This window comes from Chrysemys picta, chromosome 2, assembly GCF_011386835.1.
Source record: "Chrysemys picta bellii isolate R12L10 chromosome 2, ASM1138683v2, whole genome shotgun sequence".
Taxonomy (NCBI): domain Eukaryota; kingdom Metazoa; phylum Chordata; order Testudines; family Emydidae; genus Chrysemys; species Chrysemys picta.
Genome location: NC_088792.1, coordinates 148,337,324 through 148,362,981, shown reverse-complemented (window position 1 = coordinate 148,362,981; position 25,658 = coordinate 148,337,324). Strand labels below are relative to the sequence as shown.

Below are 25,658 nucleotides of genomic sequence, written 5' to 3'. Positions count from 1 at the left end.
AATAAACCTCTGTTTTACTGGCTGGCTAAGAGTCACGTCTGACTACAAAGTAGGGGTGCGTGCAGGACCCTCTGGCTTCCCCAGGACCCCACGTGGGTGGACTCGCTGTGGGAAGCGCACGGAGGGGCATATGCTGAATGCTTCCAGGAGAGACCCAGGAGGTTAAGCCGTGTGAGCTTCTTGCCCTGAAGACGGTCTGCTCCGAGGGAGAGGAGGCTCCGGAAAGTCCTGACTGGCTTTGTGGGGAGCAGTTCCAGAGCATCACCCGGGGACTCCGTGACACCGCCTACATACCAGCTGCCCTCGGATTGTGCCCGGTCTGGCCCCCGCAGCCACTCTGCTGAGCTCCTGCTGCTGCCTGGGCCCTGTACCCCGCTAATGGAAACGTACCAGGAGCCGCCTGGGACCCCCACACCTCGTCAGTCATGCAAGGGAGCAGCTTCCAGACCGGCTCGCGGGTGATGATTTTCACACTTCGTTATCTGCCATTTCTGCCACAGAGGGGGGCAGAGAGGCAGCCAGCTGCTTACCCAGCCACATGGGGCTGAGCCACTCCCCCACCTCAGCAGTGTCAGGCAGGGAAACTGAGGCATGGGTGGATAGTGCTGATCACCTGGCTCACTCCCCTGCACAGCTGGGAGCTGAGGCCCAGTGGCCCATGGGCCTATCAGAGGCCCCAAGGGGGCGCAGGGCAGTAGACGGATGTGCAATCCCACCCCTGGACCCCACTCCTCCCAGGGGTGGGGACAGAAGCCCCCCTCCACATGCCCAGCCTATACCCCCTCCCAGGCCTGGAACCCAGGAGTCCTGACTCCCACCCAGCTCCTCACCCCCTCAAGACATGGGTGGGGACCGTGTGGTTGCGCCCTCACTCCCAGCAGGGTGAAGGCCCCAGGGACCTGCCAGCGCTCCCCCCCAGCCCCTGCAGAGTGGCGCTGGCAGGAGGCACTGAACCTGGGCTGACCCCAGGGGGGACCATGGGGGGCAGACACAGCCCCCCAGGAGAAAGGCTTGAGTGTGATGGAGGGGCAGTTTGTGATGAGGTCATGGCGGGAACCACCATGAAATATTCATAGCCCTGCTGCATGCCTGGCACGGAGCCCAGCCAGCTGGGCCCTGGCAGGAGAGACCGAGATGCCAGCGTAGCTTCCCAGGCCTTGGCACGCAACATGGCACAGCCCGCCTGTCCGCCTCCTCAGCAAGGGGGCCACGGTCCTGCACCGGGGGAGCCAGCTGTGTGCTGTGCCCCGGCTGTACGCAGTCCCTGGACTCAACCCCCCGCCCCCCCAATCTGCCCCCTGGACTCCCCTCTCACCTGGGCACCCAGCCGCCTGGCCCTACTCCCACCCCCAGGGGAGCCCATCCCTCTGCTGCTGCCGTGGAGGGAGACAGAGCCCTGCTGGCGAGGGTGGGTGGGGGGCAGATAGGAACCGCGACCTGCAGAGCTGCTGGTGCCCCCCTCACCCAAACCAAGCAACCAGCCAGCCAGGAGTGCGGGGAACGCGGGGCCGGGGGTTTATTGATCAGCTCTTGGGTCACTTGGGGAAACACACGAGTCAGCCAGCACGGGTGGCAGTAGGGGGCGTTTCCGGGGCTGGAGAGGGCATTCCTGTGCAGTGAAGGGTCTCTGGGGGGGGCACATACCCCAGGTCCCGGGCTCAGGCGTTTCTCTGCGTGGGTGGCACATACTCCAGGCCCAGGTGCTGGAAGATTTCCTCTTCGGATGCAGCAGGTAGAAAGAGGTTCTGGACGGAAAGAAACCAGTGCCCGAGCTGAGAGCAGCTCCCTGGGGCGATCCCAGCTCGCAGGGCAGGTTGGGGGTCCTTACGCGGCAGCTGGAGCTGGGCTAATGCAGACCCTGCTACCGCACTGCTCAGCCCCCCACACCCACGTCCCGCTCCGGCTCCCTGTGCCTGGGGAGTTCAGCACTGTGCAGGAAAAGCCACTCTGATTGGCTGCCTTCCCCGCTGCCCCACCTCCTGGGGAAGGGCAGCCAGCAAGAGCCCCTGGGGGGGAGGTGCGGGGGGCCAGAATCTGTCTCTGTCCCGGCAAGCACCGGCCATGGCCACTGTCACTCCCCTTGCGCTGCAAGCCACGCAGGACCGGCCACACGACTCCCCCTCCACATGCTGGGGGGTCCCCAACCAGAGGCTCCACCAAACCACACGCACCCCGCGCTTTCCTGGGGCCAGTGCTTCCCGCGCTGTCAGCTCAGCTGCGCTGGGGCTACCCTGGGCATACCGGGGCTGCTGCCCCCTTGGACCGGGTGAGAGGGACCGTGGGTATCGCTGCTCCCCGAGGTCGGAAACCCTCCATCCAGACCTGTCGATCACTGGGCTGCCCATGCCTGGGGAGTCGGTTCATGGCAGGCCTGGCAGGGAGCGGGCGTCTGGGAGAGGACAGTGCCAGGGCATGCAGGGGTTGTAGGTAAGGCCCAGCACCTTGGTGCCCCTCGGGAGGGGTAGCGAGGGCCTGGGGATCCCTCCTGCAGAGCAAAGGGTGCAACCACCTGCCTTGGGGAGGGGCTCCTATGGGGGCCGGGTCTCTGCAGGCATGTCACCACCAGGGGCAGGATCAAACCCCAGACCAGGCTTCCCCGCACCCCCGTCCATTCAGCCCCGCGCAGCGCCGTACCAGCCTGGTGTCGTACAGGGTGTGGCTGTTCAGGACCATCTTCCTCTCGTGGCCGGCGAAGCGCCGGAGCTCGCGTTCGAAGTGCTGGGGAGAAGGGCGCAGAGCCTGGAGTTAGCGCCGGTCGCTCCGGCAGGCTGAGGGTCTTGGAGCCAGAGTTCAGGGCCCCAAGGGTCTGGTTCAGAACCAGCTGGGAAGCGCTGACCCAGGTTCAGATCTCCGCTCCCCTGCACGTGGGGCGTCTGGACTCGGGGCGTTTGGCCCATTGGAAAGGGCTGCTTGGATCCGGATTCAGAGCTCAGCACGGGCAGGGCAGGGATCTAACTCCCCCCCCCCCCCCAGGACCCTGCCATAGGGTGGGACGGGCTCAAATCTAGAACCTCCCCGGAGCGGGGCTAGGATCTAGAACTCAAAGCCTCCCCTGTAGGGGCTGGCTCATCTCTGGCACGGAGGTCCGGCCCTCGCCCACGTCTCTCAGCTCCCCCTGCCCTGGCCAGTCACCTACCCGGGAGCCAGTCCAGCCGAGCAGAGCGAACGGGAACTGACCAACTGGAGCCACGACCAGGTCCACCCTGACGGCTTTCCAGCCTCGGGCAGCACCCAGGCGCCCCTGCGTCTCCAGGCGGAATATGGAGAAGCACCTCTCAAATCGGTCCAGGACGTCCCTGCCCCCGGGCGGCTCGGGGCCCTCGTGGAGCGCGAAGCTGTTCTCCTGGCTGTGCTGATAGAGTATCAAACCCTGGTGGGGAGAGAGAGAAACAGCACCTCAGCCACGTGGGGCACATGGGGTATTTCCAGGGCCGCCCACCCCACCCGCCTAGTGCTGACCCCGAACCACCAGCCCCCACTCCCCTCCCAGAGCTGGGATCTCTCCCCCCACATCTGAACCCCCACATCCCGCCCCTCCTCCACCTGGCTGTCCAGCCAGCTGACAACGCGGCTCAGCAGCCCCGCCTCTCTGCCGGCCTCGGGATGCGTGAGGAGCAGGTCGACGTCGTGGCCGTGTGGCTTCCCCCTGCGGGGGAGAAACAGAAGGTCGCTCAGCAGCACGTAGAGCCCAGCCCAGCAGTAGCCAGGTCAGCTCCAGCGGGCGCCCCGTACGTCCCAGGGCCGGCAGGGATCTCTCATGCTCAGGGGGTTTAAGAGGTGGGGGCCTGTCTGGTTTGGGGCTGGGATCCCCCCCCCCCCCACACACACACAGGCCGTGCATGCTGGGGAGAGCATGGCCGCCCACATGCGCATGCTCCCAGGGAGACCTGACGTTGGTTCTTTCTTTGCCGTTGCCACTTGGGAGGCAGCAGGCCCCCAGCCCGTTACCGTCTGAACCCGCCGGCCAGCGTCACCGAGGCTCCAGGCAGAAACCGCTGCACAGCCTCCTGCACCATCCGGCCGATGGACTCCGCCTCGCCGCGCTCCACTGGGGTGTTGAGGTCCTCATAGTGCCGCAGCCCTGCAGGAGAACGGCCGGGGCCGTCGCTCAGGATCCCAGGGGACGAGGTACCGGCCAGGAGACGGGTGCGAGGTTCCTTTCCCTTAGGTCTGCCCCAAGCCCCGCTGCATGGGCTGCTCCGGCGCTGGCTGTGAGGCTGCCGGGGTCAGTGCCTCGCGTCAGGAGGCAACGGCCACCATGGAAAGCTACTGGGGGCCCCAAATACCAAACTAGCCGCACCCCAGGTTCAGCCCGGCTCATGTCTCCCTGCCCCATGGGACTCGTCCCTCCCAGGTCTGCAGAGTCCAGGCCAGGGCGCAGAGGGCCCGTGGGACAATGCCGGGCAGTGCAGGCCAGGAACAAGCCTAAGGGACCCACAGCGTGTGTCCGTGTCCAGCAGCCTATGGGCAGAGCCCCTATTCGATGTGTCACAGCCCGTCCTGGTGCTTCTCCCGCAGTTCCTCACCTGCCTGCTGCTGCCTGGTCAGTTTGGTGTTCCGCTCCTGCAGATCCACGAGCGTCCGGAGCCCCTCCTGGTACCACCGGCTGGCCGTCCTCACCCCAACCCCGAAGATCTTGGTGAAGAGCTGAGGAGACAGGAGCCAGACGGTTCCAGGTGGTGCTGGCTATGCCTGAACCAGTGCAAAGTCATCCCCAGTGGCTGCACTCGCAGCCAGGATAAAGCAGCTACTACCAGTGGCAGCCGTAGGAGTGCTCCGTTAGCTCAGGAAACTGAATCAGAGGAGCTGGGAGACCTGGGAGCTAGTGCCAGCTCCCCAGCAGTGTTTCATGTCTCTAGTAATTGCTCAGGTGTGTGTCCTGGGCCCTATACTGCTAACAGGGGATCCCCCTTCAGCTCAGCTGGCATCTCTACCATATAATTAACCTGTCAATCAAACACCTTATAGCTCCAGCCTGTACCGGGAAGGTCCCTCACCGAGAGGCTGAAATAGACACGCTATGGGGTCTAGTCATGGCTGACCCACAGTCCCATCAGGAGGGAACCCGTCTAAGCCTTTTCAACACCATGGCCAGGGCCCATAAATCCACTGGAGCCGGCAGGAGGTTAAAGCAGCCACCAGAGGGCAGCGGGGAGCAGCCGCCGAATCCCCAGCTCAGTGACCACCACATCTGAAGGCAGGCACAGCGTGTGCCCAGCCCAGTGTGTGCCCCACGCCGGCCCCCAGCTCAACCCCCTGCACTCAGAGCTCAGGATCGAAGGGGAACCGAGCCCCAGCTGCCCCGGGCTGGGGCCTCCAGAGATCGCCTAGTCCAGCCCCCGCTGGACCAGCCAGGGTTCCCGGGGGCAGAGACGTGTGAGCTCAGGGGGAGCCTGCACGGGCAGACGGGGTGGGCAGCGCTGGCAGAGCGGCGCCAACAGGGTGGAATGAAGCTCCACACAGGCGGATGAGGCAGCTCGGGGCTGGGAAGGGCGACGGAGCCTAGAGAGAGTGATAGAGATGCCAGGGGAGGGTCCCAGGGGGCAAGCAACGCGATGGAGCCGGGAGACTCGGACTCCAGCATCAATCTGAGGGCTGCCGAGTCTGAGCCAATCCCCAGCTCCAGCCCCGTGGCACAGACTGGCACCACGCCCCTCTGGGTCAGAACCCACCCTCCCTACCCCACCCACAGAGCACGAGCAGCGTGGGGCGTCAGACACTCATTCAAAGCAGCAGGGGGCAGCAGCCAGGCCCCCGTGCCAGGCCCCCAGGCCACCCCCCTACAGCACCCGGTCCCACATCCCACGAGCTCCACCCAGCTCTGGTACCTTCATAGTCCGGTACCTCTCCGACAGCTTCACTCTCTCCACCTCCACTGAGACGCCATCTTCCAGCACATCCTGCCCGAGAGAGACAGCCCTGAGCCCAGTGCCTGCCCCCTTCCATGGGGCCTGAGCAGTGCCCTCAGCCCAGCCCCTCGCTGCAGGACATGACACCCTGGTGCCAAATCCGACCTGAGACAGCAGGGAGCTGCGGGTCGGGGTTGAGGGGCACTGGCAGAACTGGGGAGGAGGGGTTGGGATGGCAGGGGGCTGTGGGTCGGGGGTGAGGGGCACTGGCAGAGCTGTGGGGGGGGGGGCTGGGATGGCAGGGGGGCTGTGGGTCAGGGCTGAGGGGCACTGGCAGAGCTGGGGGGAGCTGGGATGGCAGGGGGCTGCTGGTCGGGGCTGAGGGGCACTGGCAGAGCTGGGGGAGCTGGGATGGCAGGGGGCTGCTGGTCAGGGCTGAGGGGCACTGGCAGAGCTGGGTGGCAGAGCAGGGATGGCAGGGGGCTGTGGGTCAGAGCTGAGGCGCACTGTCAGAGCTGGGGGGAGCAGGGATGGCAGGGGAGCTGCAGGATCTCTCTGGCTCTCTCAGGTTCAGTACCCCCAGATCAGGCCACCCCCCAGGCCTGGCTCCCGAGGGCCCTGTGGGGCGTGCGTGCGTGCGCGTGTGCGTTACCTGGATGACCCGCCGGGAGTGCTCCCCAATGCCAGGCAGAGGCCCCAGCTCCTCCAGGGCGCTGAGCCGGCCGGGCAGGGCCTTCAGCACCGAGGCTGCCCTGGTGAACGCCAGGCTGCGCCCCTCGCTGCCGCTGAAACCCGCATCTTCCGCCAGGGTCTCCAGCGCCTCCTGGGACAGAGCAGAGTCACCCCCCGTTGGGCACCAGGAAATGGAGCTCAGCCCCTGGGCAGCCAGGGGAACCCCAAGTGCCTCTGAGCGCCCCCAGGACCAATCCCCTCCCCCAGCTTCAACTCCCGCCTCCCCTGCCCATACTGCCCCAGCTCCCACCCCCAGAACGTGCCCCCTCAACCACCCAGGAGTCCTGGGGTCCCAGCCCCGGGGGGCAGCCTGTACCGTCAGCGGCTGGTTGCTGTGGAGAAGCGGGGTCTGGCGTTGGCAGGCATACGGTGCCATCTGCTGCCCGAGCGGAGCCAGCGCGGACACCTGGGGAGGAGAGTGGGGGGGGGGGGGGTCAGTGCCAGGAACCCAGGAGACCCTCACCCTGCCCAACCCCCAGCATTTCCCATCTCCCCTTCCTGCTCAGGTGCCAGGAGCGCCTCATAACCAGCCCCCGCCCTGCTCCCCGCAGTGCCCCCTGCTGGGCTACTCTTGTCTGTGCCCTCTCTATGGGATCCCCCACCCCATTCCCTGGCTCCCCCCAGGCCCAGCTCACCCTGAGGCGGTGCCGGGACTCGATCTCCACGGGCCGCCCGGACCCCATGCTCTCCGTGAACCAGCTGATGTCCAGCAGGGCGGGGTCCCCCCCAGCACCGCACTCCTCCTGCTGCTGCTCCAGCCACCGGGCCACCTCATCCCCCGAGTTCTGCTCCGACACCACGTGGGTCACTGCGGCGCTGGGGAGCCGCCACCGGGCGGGGGAGAAAGGGAGGAGAGGGGACATCAGGCTGGGACCCCAGGAGGGAATCGGGGGAGCAACGTGAGTCTGGGGGGCTCAGGCTAGGACAGAGCATGGCTCTCCCCTCCACTTACCCCAGCCCTGGGCTCCCCACAGCTCTGCCGGTGCCCCTCACTCCCGACCCACAGCCCCTGCTGTCCCAGCCCTGGGATCTCATGGGGGGGGAAGAGACCCAGTAGGTTTTTCCAAACACCTCTCAGTACCAGCTAAGGGGGATCCAACCCACCTGGACCCACCAGTGTCTTGCCCAGACTCAGTTGGATCCATTAGGTGCCAGACCCGGTGTCCCAACCAGGTCACATCCCCCTCCCGTGTCACCCCACTCAGCTCGGGGGAGATCAGGCCAGGGGCGGCACTGGCCAAGCCTGGTGCCATCAGGGTGCCCCTCCCCTCTTGGCCCCAGGAACCCGGGGTTGGGGGAGGAGGGGTAATGGGTGACACCGACGAGTGAGCGGGGGAAGGGGCGTAGCCGGGGCCACCCAGCCCGTATGGGCTTTACCAGGCCTTGGAGTCACAGGTGCCTTGTCCTGCCCAGGCTGGCCAGCTGCTCTCCCTAGGCTACGGAGGGCTGCAAGGGGTCAACGAGGTGAGGCTGGGGGGGGGAATGACTGGCAACAGCTCTGGGGTCTGTGGGTGTTGCCCCATCTCCCCCTCAGCCCAGGGCAGCTGATCTCTCTCACCTATAGGCCCTGTCCACACGGAAGCCCTTGGCCCGGGCCAGCTGGGTGAGGAAGGCCCGGCGGCTGGCCCCCATCCGCTTCTCCACCAAGCACAGGACCACGGCGGGGAAGCGCCCAGCGTCCGGGGGCCCAGCTGGTGGGGACGGGGCCCTTCGCCTCCTCTTCAGGGGCACCAGGGCCATGGCCAGCGGGACCCCGGGCAGGCCAGGCAGGGAGCTGGGGGGACACAGGTGGGGGTCAGTGACAGGGTCCCCCACACAGCAGGGCCCCCTGGAAGCTCAGCAGGGTCAGGGAGTGGGGGCGGTGGCAGGCCAGGGCTGTGGGGAACAGGCAGGTTATGGGGCTAGGGGGAGGTTATATGGGAGCTCTGGGGGAGGGGATTGCATGGGGGTTTAGGGGGGGCTGGAGCAGGGGCTCGGGTCAAGGGGAGGGAGCAATGGGGGACTCTATGGGGGGGAGGGGTCCTGTGTGCCCCGGCCAAACTTCCCCAGCTCATAAGCGCCGCGTGAGCTTGAGGCGGAAACACCCCCGCCCCACGTGGGTCAGAGCCAAGCGCAGCCGCGCCCCTTATGCAAATATAGCCACGCCCGCGCCCCCGGGGGTGCCGGGTGCGAGCCCGGGTCGCTGCTTCCCCTGCGCCCCTCCCCCCGTCAGGGGCGGGGCCTGGGCGGGGCTTGCCAGGGGGCGGGGCCGGGCATGTGGTGATTTGTGCAATTGCAACTCTCATATGACCGGCAAAGTTACGCTTCCTGAAAGTGCGCTGGGGGCTGGGCTCGGGGGCAGGGGCTGGGTAGGGGGCTCGGGGCCGTGCAGCCAGCGGGGCGCAGCCCAGCCATGAGGCACCCGGCGAGCTGGGCTGCCCTGCTGGTGCTGAGCGCCGCCTGGCAGCTGGTGCTGGGGAGCGCAGCAGGAGGGGGCCGGCGGAGTCCGCACAACATCGTGCTGATCCTGACCGATGACCAGGACACTGAGATCGGGGGCATGGTAAGTGCCCGGGGCCACCAGCCCCTCCCAGGCCACAGGGTGTGGGCACCGTTCCCCGTCCTGAACTGCCAGAGCCACCCGTGTGTGCCCCATGTCACGGGCCCTGTAACATGGTCACACATGCCATGGTCCCATCCATGCTGCCAGACCCACCCGTGTGCTCCTCGTGTCACGGCCCCTGTCGCACTGCTCACCCAGCCATGGCATGGTCCCATAGTTGCCCCCCTTTGCAAAGGATCAGTGGCTTCTGGGCCCCTGTGAGAGCTGGGGGGACCCCTCTTATGAGCTAAGACTGGGGGTGCAGCTGACACGGTTCTATCCACACTGATAGATAGAGCCACATTCCCCCCATGTCACAGGCCCAGGGGACTCCAATCGGGGCCCAGCCCCTCTGCATGGCCACACCATGGCTTAGGCGTGTCATGGGCCCTTGGGGACACAGTAAACACACAATACTACTGCCTGGCCCGCCGCCCGGCCACGCCGCCCACCCCCGCCGCAGTGGGACTGCCTGGCCCGCCGCCCGGCCACGCCGCCCACCCCCGCCGCAGTGGGACTGCCTGGCCCGCCGCCCACCCCCGCCGCAGTGGGACTGCCTGGCCCGCCGCCCGGCCACACCGCCCACCCCCGCCGCAGTGGGACTGCCTGGCCCGCCGCCCGGCCACGCCGCCCACCCCCGCCGCAGTGGGACTGCCTGGCCCGCCGCCCGGCCACGCCGCCCACCCCCGCCGCAGTGGGACTGCCTGGCCCGCCGCCCGGCCACGCCGCCCACCCCCGTCGCAGTGGGACTGCCTGGCCCGCCGCCCGGCCACGCCGCCCACCCCCGCCGCAGTGGGACTGCCTGGCCTGCCGCCCGGCCACGCCTACTACCCCTGCCGCAGTGGGACTGACCCAGATAGTGCCAAACTTCCCCTAGCCAGGGCACTGTCCTGGAGCCAGGAGAGCTGGGTTCTAATCCCGCCTCTGCCAGTGGCTTTGGGCAAGTTACTTCACCGCCCCGGCTCGGTTTCCCCTCTCACCTGTTCAGACTGTGAGCTCTTCAGGGTGGGGCTGTCTCCCAGAGGGGGGCTGTGTCCATCCTAATCCCAGTCAGGGCGCTGGTCGGTCCCAGCCTGGCGGTTGTTTCGAGTCGCTGGTGTGTGACAGGAGCTGGGGTGTTTGGCGCGTTCTGTGCAGCTGCACAGGGTTTACTTAACGCGTGGTTAACCCCGAAGCAGCTGACGGTTCAAACTCGGAGCTGGCAGCTCTGCCGACCCCGGGGGGAGGGGGCAGGGGGTCGCCCCTGTTTGGAAGAAAAGTGGGGTCTGAATCGCTCTCCGAAGCGCGGTGCTCCGCGTGGGCGCGTGGTGGGGTCCGTCTGCCCCAGGAAGGCACGGAAATCCTGCAGCTGTGCAGGGTTGATGACTGAACATCATTGGCATGCTTGGGAGCTTCAGCATGATGGAGGGAGGGGGCTGTCCGACCGTCGTGGTGGGAAGGACGGGTCTCATGGTTAACCTCACAGCCCCCCTAGAGACCTGGTGTTTGATCCCAGCCCAGCCACTGAGCAATCCTGGGCAAGTCACTTCCCCGCCATGTGACTCAGTTTCCCCTTGGCAGGCAGCTGATGGTCGCTAATCCATGAGCGAATGTCTGTGAGCAGTGCAGAGCCACTCCAGGGTTCACTGGAGTGTCGACAGAGGCTTCTGGAATTTGCGCTCTGTGGCGTTGGAGGGCGGGAAATTGCCCCTCTGAGTCAAACACACCTGAAGTCCGCCCTCCCTCCCCCTTTGTGCCTAGCCATTGGCCCCCTCACCCGGACGCTGTCACCTGGGGCTCTCAAAGGTGGGTCAGTATCATTATCCCCGTGTTACAGAGGGGAAACTGAGGCACAAAGAGGGACTTGGCCATGGACTTGCACAGTAAGTCAGTGAAAGAGCTATGAACCCAGGCGTCCTGGCTCCCAACCCCCTGCTCTAAGCACTTGACCTCACTCCCATATGCTCGGCGGGTGTAAACGCCCTTGGTGGAACCCGTCACTCGTGACCCAGGCAGCACAACACGTGCCACTTCCTCCTTCCACTTCTGGTTCTGCTCCTGGGCTACCAGGACCAAGCCAGCTGAACTCCGAGAGGAAGTACCCGGTGTCCTGCCATCTGGGATGGGAGCCTTCCCCTGGGTCCAGCTGAGCCAGAGCCCATCTGGGAGCTGCGGGGAGCATGGCTGATCTGGGGCGCTGTGTGTCAGGTCACCTCTGTGCCGGGCGATCGAACGTTAACCCTTCGGGCGCTGCCCTGCCCTCACTGCCGCTCCAGCCTGGCAGCTCCATCCCCTTAACACCGCCTACACCTCTGGAGGCCAGAGCGCGAGGGGACGTGCTGGAGGGACCGATCCTGCCCTGGGCGCCGCAGGGTGGATGTGGCAACCAGGGGCCGCAGCCTCAGCTTGGAGCTGTGCTGGGTGACACCAGCTGAGGCTCTGCCCCCCGATCTCTAGTCCTAGAGGGCTGTGATGCCTGGGTTACGTAGGTGCCTGTACGCGAGTCTCTCGCCTTGGCACCTTACACATGTTGCTCCGAGGCCCCGATCCTGCACTGAGCGGCCCCGTGGGGCTCGGTGCCAGAGCATGGTCGGCTAGAGGAGATCCGCTGGTGGGTGCCGGGTGTGATCCAGAGGTGCCAGGTGTGTGGGCTGGGGGATTAGAGCAGGGGAGAGCAGCCTTGGGGGAGCAGCAGTCAGTCACCCCCCTCCTCTCTTGCTCTCGGCCCCTCTGGGTCCAGCTCCGAGCCCGGGGGCCAGGATCTGATTCTGGTGCACTGCCCTTGGGATGAATCACAAGTGACAGCCTGGGAATCAATGGAGCAGAGCCAGTGGGGGAGGGGAATTACACTCCAAGGACCAGGCAGGGAACAGTGGCTGGGCCCAAGTCGGATCTCAGAGTCGGATTCGGATCCCGGTGTCAATCTGAAGTGACTCTGGATTTAGCCCAGGCCGGGCTCTGAGCCCGCCCTGCCCTCAGAGCTGCTGTTTAATATCGCCCTCATCACGCGCCTCCAGAGCCAGCCTTGTGCAACCCCCACCCTTCCCACTGTGCAAACGCTGGGCTGAGCAGAGGGGTCAAGAGATCAGCCCGGGCCCTCACCTCCCGACCCCAGCTCTCCCCGAGCTGGGGGTGTCCCGGCTCCACAGGGGAGCTCTCCACGGCTCTGGAACAGTTGCTGCAGGACCCCCTTGGTGTGTCAGCCCCCGCAGGGTCACACTCTCACTGGGGCCAGCCCCTCAGCTTCCCCGCCTCCTGGGACTGACCCCCGGAGCCGTCAGCACCCCTGGGTCACAGCACGAGCTCCCTGCAGCGAGTCGAGTCCCCTGGGTTGGAACCTGAGGGAGACTTGTACCCCCAAAGGGAGCACTGCACCCCACCTTCCCTAGAGTGCAGTCCCGCTCAGCCAGCGTGGTAGAAGCAGTCAAGTTTATTAGGTGTCTGGAACACGGGGTAGAAAGTCCTTGGTTAGCACAGGGAGCAGAAAGTGACAGCCTGGTCCAGTAGGGTCAGCCCAGAGCCCTCTGCCTGCCCCCTTCTTGGTGCCAGTCCAGGAGAGACGCCTGCTTCCTGCAGCCCCGCATTTAACACCCCCACTTGCCCCCTCCGCAGCCCTTTGCTCTCCAGCTGCTCCCACCCGGCTAGCTTCCTGCAGGGTGGGGGGGAGGGTGTCAGTCCATGCCTTAGTTGCTAGGTACCAAATGTCCAGGGAATTGGAGTGATCATTGTCCTTTTGGGCTCTCCATGGGCCTAGGCCCCAACCAGCCAGGGGTCAGTCACGCCTGGATCTCTGCAAACAACCTTTTCCCACCACCTAGTAACCATGCAGCACATGAGGAAACTGAGGCACATACACTATCCATGCAAAATATGAAAAATTTCCCACTTTGTCACAGGGAGATTCCCTTTTCCAGATGGGTCTTTCTCTGCTCTGGTCTGTCAGCCCCCCTGTGCCGTGGATTTCAGTGGAGGTCAAAGCCCAGGCCCTCAGTGGTAAAGCATCTACCCTTTGAGCTAGCTGCTAATTAGCTGGTAGCAGTAGTAGGTTGTTATTCTCTGATGCAGAACAGCCCCAGTTGCACCCACCTGACAGACACATGTGCTTTAGTTAGACACAGGTTTTGGGGCTCAGGGCAAGGTTGTCTGGCCTGTGACCGACGGGCCCAGCCAAGTCTGGCCTTAAACTCTGCAGATCATGAGGGTTCCTAAAGCACAAATGATACACACCAAGCTGCAGCGTCTCTGAAATGCAGCCAGCTCTGGGGCAGAGCGTAGTAGACAGAGACGCCAAGGGAAAGCCTGAGCATTCCAAAATGCTCAGGGGTGTCTCAGAGCTCTCAGGTTTAAGGTCTTTCCCCTTTAACGATTCCACATTTATCGCTAATCCTAATTGCCATGTTCTACTGAGCGTTGTTCTTTATACAGCACCATGTGGCGGGGGGGAGGGTGATGCCAGGTTCCTAAACAACTGACAGTCAAAGTGACACTTTCCAGAGCAAAGGGTAGCTCCAGAGGAATCACTCCAGTGAATCAGACCAGGGTCCATCTGGCCTAGCTCCAAGGAGCCTCTTGTAAAGTAAATTCCTTCCTGACCACGCTGGGAGGGGTTGCCAGGGCTTTGGGGGACAGGATAAAAATTCAAAATGATCTGGACAAACTGGAGAAATGGTGTGAAGTAATTAGGATGAAATTCAATAAGGACAAATGCGCAGTACTCCGCTTAGGAAGGAACAATCAGTTGCACACACACAAAATGGGAAATGACTGCCTAGGAAGGAGTCCTGCGGAAAGGGATCTGGGGGTCATAGTGGATCACAAACTAAATATGAGTCAACAGTGTAACGCTGCTGCAAAAAAAGCAAACATCATTCTGGGCTGGATTAGCAGGAATGTTGTAAGCAAGACACGAGAAGTCATTCTTCTGCTCTACTCCATGCTGATTTGGCCTCAACTGGAGTAGTGTGTCCAGTTCTGGGTGCCACATTTCAGGAAAGATATGGACAAATTAGAGAAAGTCCAGAGAAGAGCAACAAAAATGATTAAAGGTCTAGAAAACATGAGCTATGAGGGAAGATTGACAAAATTGGGTTTGTTTAGTCTGGAGAAGACTGAGGAGGGAGATGATAACAGTTTTCAAGTACATAAAAGGTTGTTACAAGGAGGAGGGAGAAAAATTGTTCTTAACCTCTGTGGACAGGACAAGAAGCAATGGGCTTAAATTGCAGCAAGGGAGGTTTAGGTTGGACATTAGGAAAAACTTCCGAACTGTGAGGGTGGTTAAACCCTGGAATAAATTGCCCCGGGAGGTTGAGGAATCTCCATCAGTGGAGATTTTTAAAAGCAGGTTGGACAAACACCTGTCAGGGATGGTCTAGTCTAGATAATACTCAGTCCTGCCATGAGTGCCGGGGAGCAGACTAGATACCTCTTGAGATCCCTTCCAGTTCTGTGATTCTATGACCCCTGGCAGTTAGTGGCTGGCACTTGCCCTGAAGCATGTGGGTTTGTAAAGGTGTGTTCTGTCTAACGAAGCCATCAGTGTCGTTCAGACACAGAGAATGGCTAATTCTTTTTTTTTTAATCTGGCTACAGTTTGAGGCCTGTATGATTTCATAGATTCATGAACTGTGCTGCTATTATGGAAGAGGTGGATGGGAGCATCTGATTCCCCTTCTCTAGTCTTTCCACTATTTTATATGCCTCTCTCGCCTCCGTACAGACTGGTCCGTATGTTCCCTGTCTCCCTGAAGGGGCGGGCGTTGTTCTGTCCCTGCCACGTTGGGTTCGCAGCTGGTGACTGGTTCTGTGTCTCCTTACAGACTCCAATGAAGAAGACGCAAGCCCTGATCGGCCAAGCAGGTGTCTCCTTCCGCAATGCGGTGAGTGCCACGGCGCTGTGGGGACTGGCCTGGGACACGCGCGCCATAGCCTGGGGAAACTCGCCCCCTCGTAGGCCATGCTGCATGTGCCACGATCGGGCCACATATGGCTCTTCCTCTGCTCTCCTGTCCATGCGGGGCAGGGGGACTGGCCGGGGACAGAGCCAGAGAGCTGCCCCAGGAGCTGAGACCACAGGAAGGGGGAGCCCAGACAGCACTCTGGGGGCAGACAGGCTCCCTGGCACTGGAGGTCAGAGCCACTGGAGGGCTCTGAGAGGGGTGTCCCCTGTGGCCGCATGGCTGGGGGTGCCTCATGGCCTGATTACCGGGATCCCACTCAATCCCCCCACCCCCGTTTTTCAAGGCCCAGGAGTGTCCTGGCTGCCTGACCAGAGCCCACTGCTCTGCCTGCACCCGGTGGGGGCGGGGGGGGGCTGCCAGCCCTCAGCCAAGTGTCCGGGACAACAGCCTTTGCCCAACACTGCCTGGCACTGATGCCAGGAAAGGGAGTGGGGGACAGGCCGCCCCTCCTGGGCCGGGGGATGCACCTGAAGACCCGGGATGGGGGGAGCCGCTGGGGGCCAGGGCTGAACGTTCGTCTCGTGCCCAGTTCACAGTCACGCCCCTGTGCTGCCCCAGCCGCAGCAGCCTCCTGAGCGGGCGCTACCCCCACAACCACCTGGTGAGGAACAACTCCCTGGAGGGCAACTGCAGCAGCCCGGCCTGGCAGAAGAACCAGGAGCCACTGGCCTTCCCCAGCTTCCTGCAGAAGCAGGGCTACCAGACCTTCTACGCCGGCAAATACCTCAACCAGGTAACGGGGCACCCCCTGCTGGTGCCGAGAGACCTCACTGAGTGACACAGGGCAGGCCACGGCCAGAGTGCTATGCCTGGGGCTAGTGGGCAGAGCAGGGGGCTGGGAGCCAGGATGCCTGGGTTCTATCCCCATCTCTGCTAGGGGAGTGGAGTCTAGTGGTTAGAGCGGGGGGGCTGGAAGACCCTAGACTGAGCCTGCTTGAGATGGAGAGTCCTTGGGGTGGGGGGAGTTTGCCACCTGCCACCTCTGTTACGGAGGCCCCTTATGGGTGGGGCTGGCTCGGGAGGGGCTGTGGCTGGCCATGCCCTGGGGTACACCTCACCACTGCAGCTTGGGCGGCTGGCAGGGGATCCCAGGGCCCAGCTCCAGGGGAGGGCAGGGGCCACTTTCCAGTTTGAAAGGCCTGGGACTTGCAGCCGCTGAGCCAATGGGATTTTTGCCACTGATTTCAGGATCTGGCCCAGTACCAACAGGATGTTGCTGTTTGGGGCAGAGGGAGCAGCCAGAAGCTCCCCGGCACCTCCCATCGTCCAGCCGCGGTGTAGGGCCCCAGTCGGCCCCCGCGAGAGCCAGCCAGGGGCTTCTGAGCGGACAGTCCCAGAGGACTGGGGGGCCGGTGGAGGCCGAACTGAGATTGCTGTGCAGCAAGAGGGATGAGCCCAGGGCTGGGCGCTGGATCAGGGCTGCCTCCCAAGGGCTCTTTAGTGGCTGGGAGCCAGGACTCCTGGGTTCCATGCCAGGCTAATGTTTAGAGCAGGGGGCGTCAGGACGCCTGGGTTCTACTCCCAGCTCTGCTGCTGACCTCATGTGTGAGATCTCACATGGCACGGGCCTCTCTGCCTCAGTTTCCCCCGTGAAACATGAGGCTAGTGACCCAGCCCTGCCTCATGAGCCGAGCCATGAGGGTAAATGGATCCACCTTTGGGAGGCCGAGGGACGCTGTGTGGACGGGGCCATAGAGGTGTCTGGGTGGACTCTCTGGACATTGAACCAGCAGGCCAATGGCCCCAGACTGTGCTTGGCTGCTGGAGCTTCTCCATCGCTGCTGGGGGCGCGCAGAGACAGGAGCTTGCTTGGTTTCCTTTGTCCTCTGAGCAATGAGCGTGTGTAACCGGGGCCTCTCCCCCTTTGCAGTACGGACACCCCGCGGCCGGGGGCGTCCAGCATGTGCCCCTGGGCTGGAGCTATTGGAACGGCCTGGTGAGTGTCAGCTCTGCCCCTGGCAGCCTTCGGGCTGCGGCTCGCGGCTTGCTCTGACCTGGGGAGGCCTGGGAATTGCTGGGCCTTGCGGGGACCCTGGCCAGGGCCTCTGCTCTGAGTCTGGGGAGGTGGAAGGTGGCCCCAGGTCGCTGTAACCCCCAGTCGACCCTGTCTGTAACCTCGGGACTGGGGGGACCCAGGACTGAGCCCAAGCTGCGGAGGCTTAGCCCAGATCTGTTCTCTGCCCCGAAGAGCTCCCAGCCTGCGTGTCAAGGTGTGGGCGGAACCTGGGGGTTGGGGGGCGGGGGGCGGAGGGTGATGAGAGAAGGAGCAAGTGTCTCTCTGGTGTCTTCTCCCCCCCCGGCTCCCAGCCCAGGATTCTCCTTCCTGCCCCGCTGCGGCATCCCTGTGCTCACTGTCAGACCAGCTGCCATGCGTCACGCCAGAAGTGGCCACACTATGGTTGCATGGGGGGGTGAGCTAGTCTCCCCGCCCCAGGGTGCATGGGCGGGTGGGGTGCAGCGAGGCGAGGGCCACTGGGTGGTGAAGGAGTGGGAGCTGCGGGTAGGCTGGGTGCGGCTGACCCCTTGGGCTGCCCTGCAGGTAGGGAATTCCCGCTATTATAACTACACCCTGTCGGCGAACGGGCGAGAGGAGCGGCACGGGCAGCGCTACCAGGACGACTACCTCACGGATCTCATTGTGAGTCTCTGCCCGGCGCCCGCTGGACAGCCTGGCCAAGCTACCACGCTAACCTCGGCAGGGGCTCGGAGCTGGGGCTGGTCGGGGGCCTGTCATTCCCACTCAGGATTTCTGCTTCAAATGGGGGCTCCTCAGCTGGGCGTGGGGCTGACCGGGGGATAACCGAGTCACCGAGGTGAGGGGGCATGAAAACGTCACGGGGATCATGGCTGAGGGAGTGGAGAAGGGCTGCGAGGAGCCGATCTTAGCAGGGGAGCCCAGAGAGCTGGGCTTGTTGAGCCTAACACGGCGCCGGGGGCTGTGAACGCCTCGGGGACGACTGCCAGCGCAGGGCACGGGCACAGGGCCAAACTGGGGTAAACAGGCTGGAGGTGAGAAGGGTCCAGCTGCCCCAGGGAGCCGCTAGATCAGCGCACGAAGGGGCGGACCGGACGGAGCTGCCCATATTATCCATCCTCGGACTACATCTCCCATGATGCACTGTGCCTATGCAACAGTCACCATGTCCACCTTCCCTCGCCAAGAGAGGAGGCCGTGGTGCATCATGGGAGATGTAGTCTAACCGGGGAGCCCAGCCCATGGGGAGGACGGGTGCCTGAACTGAAGTTCCCAGGAGGCACCGCGGTGGTATCGCCCATGGGCAATATTCCCCATTTCAGCTTTTTGACAAAACTTGACATTTCCTAGGAATGCTCCCACCCCCGCACTCCTCCCACCCCCCTTCCCCACCCCTGCCCTTCCCAGCCCTGCCCCACCCCACCCCACCCGCCTCTCATGGCTGCCCAGTAGGGGTGGGGGAGGCCTCCGCAGAACCCCATTGATCCCTGGCTGGAGCGGGTGCTGAGGGGTGACACAAGCCTCCCCTCACAGCTCCACCCCGCCCCCACTGGCCCACAGCTCTCCACCTCCATCCCCTCCCTGGTCTCTGCCCTCCTGCCTGCAGACCAATCGGAGCCTGGAATTCCTGCAGAAGTGGTCCCACCCGCCCTTCCTGATGGTGCTGGCCCCGCCCGCCTCCCACTCCCCTTGGACTGCGGCGCCAGGCTACGCCACGGCCTACAACACCACCAAGGCACCCCGCAACGGCAGTTTCAACGTCCACGGCAAGGTGAATGGGGACGAGGCGCCCGCCACGCCGTGCCAGCATCCCACCGCCCTGCCCATCCCACGCTGGGCCGGGGTGGGGGTGGGTCTCTCCCCTGGCGTGGCCGATGCCCCATCGGGCAAACGCCTGCTGTCACGGGGGGTCGTGGGCTAGTGGTGTGATCACGGGGCTGGGCACCAGGAGCCCAAGCTCTGTTCTCCAGCCCTGCCCCCAGCACCGTGGCCATGCAGTCCCCTGCGCTGTGATGGCCCCGAGGGGCAGATGAGGTTATGGGGGGAGGTGGGACTGAGCTGGCCCTGGGGGGACTTGAGCCTCATTCCCAGGCTGTGCCCCGGGCTGGGGAGTCAGAGATGCTCCCCCCATAACCCCCCCCCCTTCCTTGCAGGACAAGCACTGGCTGGTGAGACAGGCCAGAAGTCCCATGGCCAACACGTCCATCGAGTTCCTGGACAAGGCCTACAGGGAGAGGTGAGGGGCTGCACCCCGCGGCGGGGTCAAAGGGAGCCCAGTGCAGCACAGGTCAGAGCCAGAGGCAGCTGAGCTGGCTGGGAGGGGGCAGAGTTGGGAGACTCATTGGGGGAAGGGACTGGGAGGGTTATAGAGGGCTTGGGTGGGGGTCAGGAGATGGCCCAGGTTTCCGCCCAGGGATGGGTGACCCCGCCTGGCTTGTCGGGGGGAGGGTGAGGATTTATGGAAGAGACTGCATTAGTCTGATCTGGGACGGGCGGGGGGGGGGTACCAGCCGGGGGGGAGGGGAGGGAGTGTATGGGTCTGGGCTGGGATGGGCAGGGCTGGGATATCTGGCGGGAGGACACGGGTCTGGGCTGGTCAGAGATTGGTGCCCTCTAAGGGCAGAGGGACCCATGGTGGTGGTTTTGCCCCGGGGGGGCAGTGCTGGCTGGCGGCCGGAGGGGGAGGGATCCCGGCCTGGGGTGCAGCAGCCCGTGTGGGAACAGGTCCCTGGCTGGGGGCTGGGGCCTTTAACCCCCGTGTGCCTGCAGGTGGCAGACTCTGCTCTCTGTGGACGACCTGGTGGAGAAGGTGGTGGGCCGACTAAAGGCGCTGGACCTGCTGGCCAGCACCTACGTCTTCTACACCTCGGACAATGGCTACCATGCAGGTGAGCCCCTGGCCACCCCTCTGCAGGGTAGCGCCACGCCCGGGCTCCCTCCAGCACGGCCTGGCCTTGGACCCAGGCTGGGGGCCCTGGAGCCGGGCCTGTGGGCTCAGCACAGAGGGGCTCCGGTTTTAGGGGTCGCTGATTCCATCCCCGGAGCCCAGTGCCACACCAGTGCCAGGGCAGCTGAGCCCTTGCTCCTGGTGGGTGGGGTCCCCCTGCGGGGTCCCTGCAGGCAGTGCGGGAGGGGGCTGCCTAGGTGGGTGCTGGTGCTGACCCCTACCCTCCCCGCAGGCCAGTTCTCGCTGCCCATCGATAAACGCCAGCTGTACGAGTTTGACATCCGGGTGCCGCTGCTGGTGCGGGGGCCGGGCATCAAAGCGAACCAGACCCGACTGGTAGGTGACCCCCTCCCAGTGGGCAATGCTGCCACCGAGGCTCATGGGAATTCTGGGTTCCTGTGCCCTTTGGGGGTCCTTTATGTGGCCCAGGGAGTGGCAGAGTCCCCTCCCTGTCCGCACAGCCCTGCCCTCCTCAGGAACCAGGACGCCTGGGTCCTGTCGGCTCTGCTCTGGGTTAGCCCCTGCTCGTCAAGGCCAGCTGGAGCTGGGCTGGGTGGGAGCTGGGTGGGCGGGCGTGCTGGAGCCAGAGCAGGGACCAGGCCAGGGCCCGCCCTCCCCCCACCAGCCCCAGGACTCATGGTGATTTGTGCCCCTCTCCCCTGCCCAGGAGCCGATCCTTAATATTGACCTGGGGCCCACATTCCTGGACATCGCTGGCCTCAACGTCTCGCAGACCGCCATGGACGGGCAGTCCTTCCTGCCGCTGCTGGTGACACTGCCCAGGGCGCCGGGCGCGTGGGGGGCAGGGGCAAACCTGTGGGGGAGCTCCCAGTGACCCTAGCCCAGGCCTCTCCCAGCAGAGGGCGCTGTGAGGAGCGGAGAAGCCGCTGGCTTGGGGAGCTCCCAGCAACCCCAGCGGGGGCACTGTGGGGAGCGGGGCTGGAGCACTGCCTGGGGGGAGCTTTTGGTGACCCCAGCTCTGGCCTCTCCCAGCAAGGGGCGCTGTGGGAGCGGGGCAGCCTCTGGCTGAGTGGGGCTCCATGCAGGGGGGCTGGTCTAACCACCGTGTGCTTGGCCCCAGGTGTCGCCGGCGCAGCCTAGCACATGGCGGGCGGATTTCCTGGTGCAGTACACAGGGGAGGGGCACCCGGACAGGGACCCAGCCTGCCCAGCCCTGGGCCCAGGGGTATCGGTGAGTCTGTGCAGGCCGAGCCCATTGCTGCCAGGGCCGGCGGGGGAGCAGTCAGGGCCAGGCCTCCCCTCCCCCCACCTGTGGTGCCATGCAAAGCAGCTGATTTCCCCACAATGTCATTTACAAACCACCACCACCCCCACACTCTCTCGCCTGTTGGCACCCTGCCTGGCCCTGCACAGAACCCCAGCGCCCAGGGTGCCCCCTCAGGCATCTTCCCTCCCCCCTCCGGCCCCCATCACCCCTCCCTCCTCCTTTCCCAGGGCTCGCTAGTCCCTTGTGCCCAGAGCTGGCTCCCAGCCCCTAATACATGGACTGGGGGCCCCGCTGGCTGCAGGATACTGGGGGGAGGGCTTGCACCCCGCAAGGATGGCCTGTCACAGCTCAGCCCAGCTGGCTGTGGGGGCTGGGCCCCCCGCTGTGGAGTGGTGGTCAGAAGGCCGGGGGATGGGATATCAGCGGTAGGCGGGTCCATGGTGAAGGAGGTGTCGGGGACGCAGGGGGACTGGGGCGGTCAGCGGGGGCGGGAGAGGCTGTAACGTGCTGACGGTGATCCCTGGCCCCCAGCAATGCTTCCCCGACTGCGTGTGCGAAGACGCCTTCAACAACACCTACGCCTGCATCCGAGCCCTGCACCCACACAGCCTGCAGTATTGCGAGTTCGCCGACCGCCAGGTGAGCCGGGCGCCCGGCGCTGCAGCCAGCCCTGTGCCCCCGGCCACAGCCCCCTAGGCTGCATGGGCCTGGGCCTGTCCCCCGGGGCGGGGAGCCGGGCAGGGCTGGTTCTGCCTCCTGGCGAGGTGAGGGGGGAGCCGGGCAGGGCAGGTTCTGCCCCCTGGTGAGGTGGGGGGAGCCGGGCAGGGCTGGGCCTGTCCCCTGTGGGGGGAGCCGGGCAGGGCTGGACCTATGCCGGGGCTGGTGGGGGATCTGGGGCTCCGAGGGTGTCCTGGTTCCTGCCCCCAGGGAGGCCATTGGCTCGTTGAGCCCCTTGGTTTGCCAGGTGTTCTAGGCAGGCCTGGTGGGGTGGGGGCTCCCCACTGACCAGTGCGGCTCCTGCAGGCCTTCGTGGAGCTGTACAACCTGACTGCCGACCCCCACCAGCTCCACAACGTGGCCCGGAGCGTGGACCCCACCCTGCTGGAGGCTTTGAACCAGCGGCTGATCAAGCTCCAGGCCTGCGAGGGGCCCAGCTGCCGGGCCTAGGGGCGCCCGCCTCCGGCTGTGCCAGGAACCCGCCCGCGAGTGCCAACAACTCAGCACACGTTAAACACCCAGGGCTGGATGGGCCCTGCCCCCCTCCTCCCCAAACCTTGGCCCCTTCGCATGCTGCCCGGAGCCCAGCGCAGGATGCCGGGGGCCCTGGGGCTGGATAAAGGGGCTCCCCCAGCCTGAGCCTGGACAGGGGTCTCAGCAGCCACCCCCCATTTGCTGCCCCCATATGGCAGGAGTATTTGCCCCAGACTCAGGCTCTGCCCTCAGGGATATTTCTGTCCTCACCCATTTGTAGCTGTGCCTGCTCCACCCAACATCCTGTGACATGAAGGTGAAATAAACTCTGGTTAGTAGAAGGGGCTTGGCTGTTTGTTTGCGGGTTCCTCCCTGGGGGCTCGGCCCCTGGGGGAGGGGGCTCGGCCCTGCCACCCCAGCTGGGCAGCTGGCAAGACATCAGATCCCCCGTGAGCCTCATCAGGGAGCAGGAACCAGCCTCCCTCGCTCCCCCGCAGACTCCTCCAGCACCTTCCCCCTCTTCCTCCCCCATTGCCCCAGGCCAGATCCTGGGGCTCGGGAGGGGGCAGGAGGAAAGGGACTCGTGGCGGGGGGGCAGATTCTGCTCCTTCCTGTCTCTTTCCCCCCTCCCATTGCTCATGCAAATCCCCGGCACAATGCGGGTTTGTGCCCTTTGGGCCATTTGCATCCGTGCTGCTGCTGGGCTGGCAGGGCTGGTCTGCGTCTCCCAGCATGGTGAGTCCAGGGAGCGCTGGGGGATTTGGGGGGTCAGAGAGCAGGGACTGCGGGGGGCAGCTCCATGCAGGGATGGCTTAGGGGTGTGAGCACCTTCGGGATCCCTGAGCCCCAGCTCGGCTGGTGCCCCCCACTCCCGACCCGCAGCCCCTGCTAGCCTGGCCCTGGGGTCTCCCCTCACTTCTGGTGCCCCTCACTCCTGACCTGCAGCCTCCTGTTACCTTAAATCCTGATCCTGCCCCCCCCCCACAGCTCTACTAGTGCCCCCCACTCCTGACCCACAGCCCCTGCTAGCCCGGCCCTGGGCTCCCCCCTCACTCCTGGGGCCCCTCACTCCCAACCCGCAGCCCCCTGCTACCCAGCCCTGGGCCCCCCCAGCTCTGCCGGTGCCCCTCACTCCTGACCCGCAGCCCCTGCTAGCTCAGCCCTGGGGCTCTCCTGGGAAAGCTCCCAGCTGTTGTTACATTTTTGCTTCCCCATAGTGATAAACATCAGCTTGAGCCTCCTGCAGCCCCGGCCTCACCCCCAGGCTGACCGGTCCCACCTAGATCCAGCAGGGGATGCCGTAGCAGGTGGTGGGCGCCATGGGGAGTGGGGCAGTGGCTGTGGGGGGCACCATGGGGAGTGGGGGTGCCATGGGGAGGGAAGAGGGGGATGCTGGGGGCTGGTTCAGGGATAGGCTCCTCACTGCCTCCCCTCCTGCCCTGACCCCACTCTGGCTTCCTTGCAGAACATCTTCGGGAGGAGCCGCAGCCCGTGAGTAGCAGCCCCCGCTGATCCGGGCGAGGGGCAGTCCAGGGAGCACCAGCCCTTTGCCCCCTCTGGGCTCATCCCTGTCCCTGCCGGGGGATAAGTCCCTGGAGGCCGGACGGGCACGTGGGGGGCTGGGATCGGGTGACCAGACGTCTGATATTGGGGGCTTTGTCTTATCCCCTCCCCCCCACACACCCCACCCTGAAAATGAAAATGTCCCGAGTTTTCACACTGTCTGGTCAGCCTAGGCAGGGAGGGTGCGGGCAAAATGTGTGGGCAGGGGGTGACGTGGGCCTGGGGGAGCTATGTGGGGGGGGCAGTGGGGTGATGGCCTGGGGGGGGCTATGAGGGGCTGGGGGTGATGGGGGGCAGTGGGGTGATATGGGCATGGGGGGCTATAACGATGCTGCCCTTGGTGGGACACTTCTGAGAGTGTCAATTCAGGACAGAGCACAGCAGTTACAGCCCCAGGCTGGGGTCCTTTGCACACCAAGGCACCAAACCAGTCAGACAGAGAGGACTTCGGTCTCACCCCACTGGCTAACCACAAATCACACCAGCAATTCCCTCAGACACTCCAGTTTCCCAGTATCACCACCAGTGCCACTTGTTACGGGGCTGAATGGTTATGAAAACCAATACCCCAGTAAAAGAAAAAAAAAAAAGGTTCTCTTGATCCCAAAGGACCAAGCTCCAGACCCAGGCCAATATACAAGTCAGATCTTACCCACAAATCATGCTGTTGCCAATCCTTAGAATCTAAAATCTAAAGGTTTATTCATAACAGAAAGAAATACAGATGAGAGCTAGAATTGGTTACATGGAATCAATTTCATACAGTAATGGCAAAGTCTTGGTTCAGGCTTGTAGCAGTGATAGAATAAACTGCAGGTTCAAATCAAGTCTCTGGAATACATCCCCAGCTGGGATGGGTCATTCAGTCCTTTGTTCAGAGCTTCCGTTTGTAGCAAGGTTCCTCCAGAGGCAAGAAGCAGGATTGAAGACGATGGAGGGGTTTCCAAGGCCTTTTATATCCTCTGAAATGTGGAAGGACACCCCTTTATTCTTACTGTGGCAATTACAGCAGCAAGATGGAGTTTGGAGTCACATGGGCAAGTCACATGTTTATGCATGACTCAGTTCTTTACAGGCTGACGCCTTTGTTTACATGTTAGTTTGAACGTTCCCAGGAAAGCTCAGATGTGGATTGGCGTCTCCCAAAATCCATTATCAGTTAAGTGTTTCTTGACTGGGCACTTACTGAGGCTAGGTCTACACTAGGGGGAGGGATCGATTTAAGATACCGACATATCCTGTTCGACTTGCCGTGAAGACGGCAGCAAATCGACCGCGCGGCTCCCCGTCGACGGCGCTTACTCCTCCTGACGAGGTGGGAGTACGCACGTCGATTTGGGGATTGATTTATCCATCTAGATGAGACGCGATAAATCGATCCCCGAGAGATCGATTTCTAGCCGCCGATCTGGGTGGGTAGTGTAGACTAGCCCTGAGAATAGTCCTTTCTCAAGAAGCTGACCAAATGCCTCACTGAGGCTACTTAGAATCAAAACACATTCAGATACAAGTACATAGCCAATATTCATAATGTCAACTACAAAAATGATACACCCATACAGATAGGATAATCACAATCAGCAAATCATAACCTTTCCATAGACACCTTACACAACAACCTTTGTACAATATTTGCTGCAAATATATAACAGT

The 25,658-nt window shown here is 63.8% G+C and overlaps 2 protein-coding genes across 4 annotated transcripts; one reads left to right on the top strand and one right to left on the bottom strand.

The window, feature by feature from the left end:
- Positions 1-1,492: 1,492 nt before the first annotated feature.
- On the bottom strand, positions 1,493-10,389 carry POLM (DNA polymerase mu). The gene is made up of 12 exons (XM_024110490.3): positions 10,143-10,389; positions 8,140-8,355; positions 7,217-7,397; positions 6,898-6,987; positions 6,502-6,672; positions 5,829-5,900; positions 4,527-4,647; positions 3,949-4,081; positions 3,544-3,646; positions 3,137-3,370; positions 2,635-2,718; positions 1,493-1,745 (listed from the first exon to the last, which is right to left on the bottom strand). Exons 2-12 carry the CDS (start codon positions 8,319-8,321, stop codon positions 1,659-1,661), a joined length of 1,458 nt encoding a protein of 485 aa, XP_023966258.2. The 5' UTR covers positions 8,322-8,355; positions 10,143-10,389; the 3' UTR covers positions 1,493-1,658.
- LOC101939844 (N-acetylglucosamine-6-sulfatase-like) lies at positions 8,867-24,621 on the top strand. Of its 3 annotated transcripts, none has more exons than XR_010598584.1 (13): positions 8,867-9,123; positions 14,961-15,020; positions 15,631-15,834; positions 16,972-17,037; positions 17,641-17,739; positions 18,683-18,847; positions 19,230-19,312; positions 19,846-19,964; positions 20,256-20,359; positions 21,105-21,215; positions 21,783-21,890; positions 22,275-22,773; positions 23,908-24,621. XR_010598584.1 is itself a non-coding variant. In XM_008173924.4 (13 exons), exons 1-13 carry the CDS (start codon positions 8,974-8,976, stop codon positions 22,416-22,418), a joined length of 1,515 nt encoding a protein of 504 aa, XP_008172146.2. In that variant the 5' UTR covers positions 8,869-8,973; the 3' UTR covers positions 22,419-22,773. The 3 variants fall into 3 exon arrangements, 2 of the variants coding, with proteins under 2 accessions (XP_008172147.2, XP_008172146.2); XM_008173924.4 differs by lacking the exon at positions 23,908-24,621 and adding an exon at positions 20,691-20,792 and having other exon boundaries at positions 8,869-9,123; XM_008173925.4 differs by lacking the exons at positions 17,641-17,739; positions 23,908-24,621 and adding an exon at positions 20,691-20,792 and having other exon boundaries at positions 8,868-9,123.
- Positions 24,622-25,658: the final 1,037 nt, after the last annotated feature.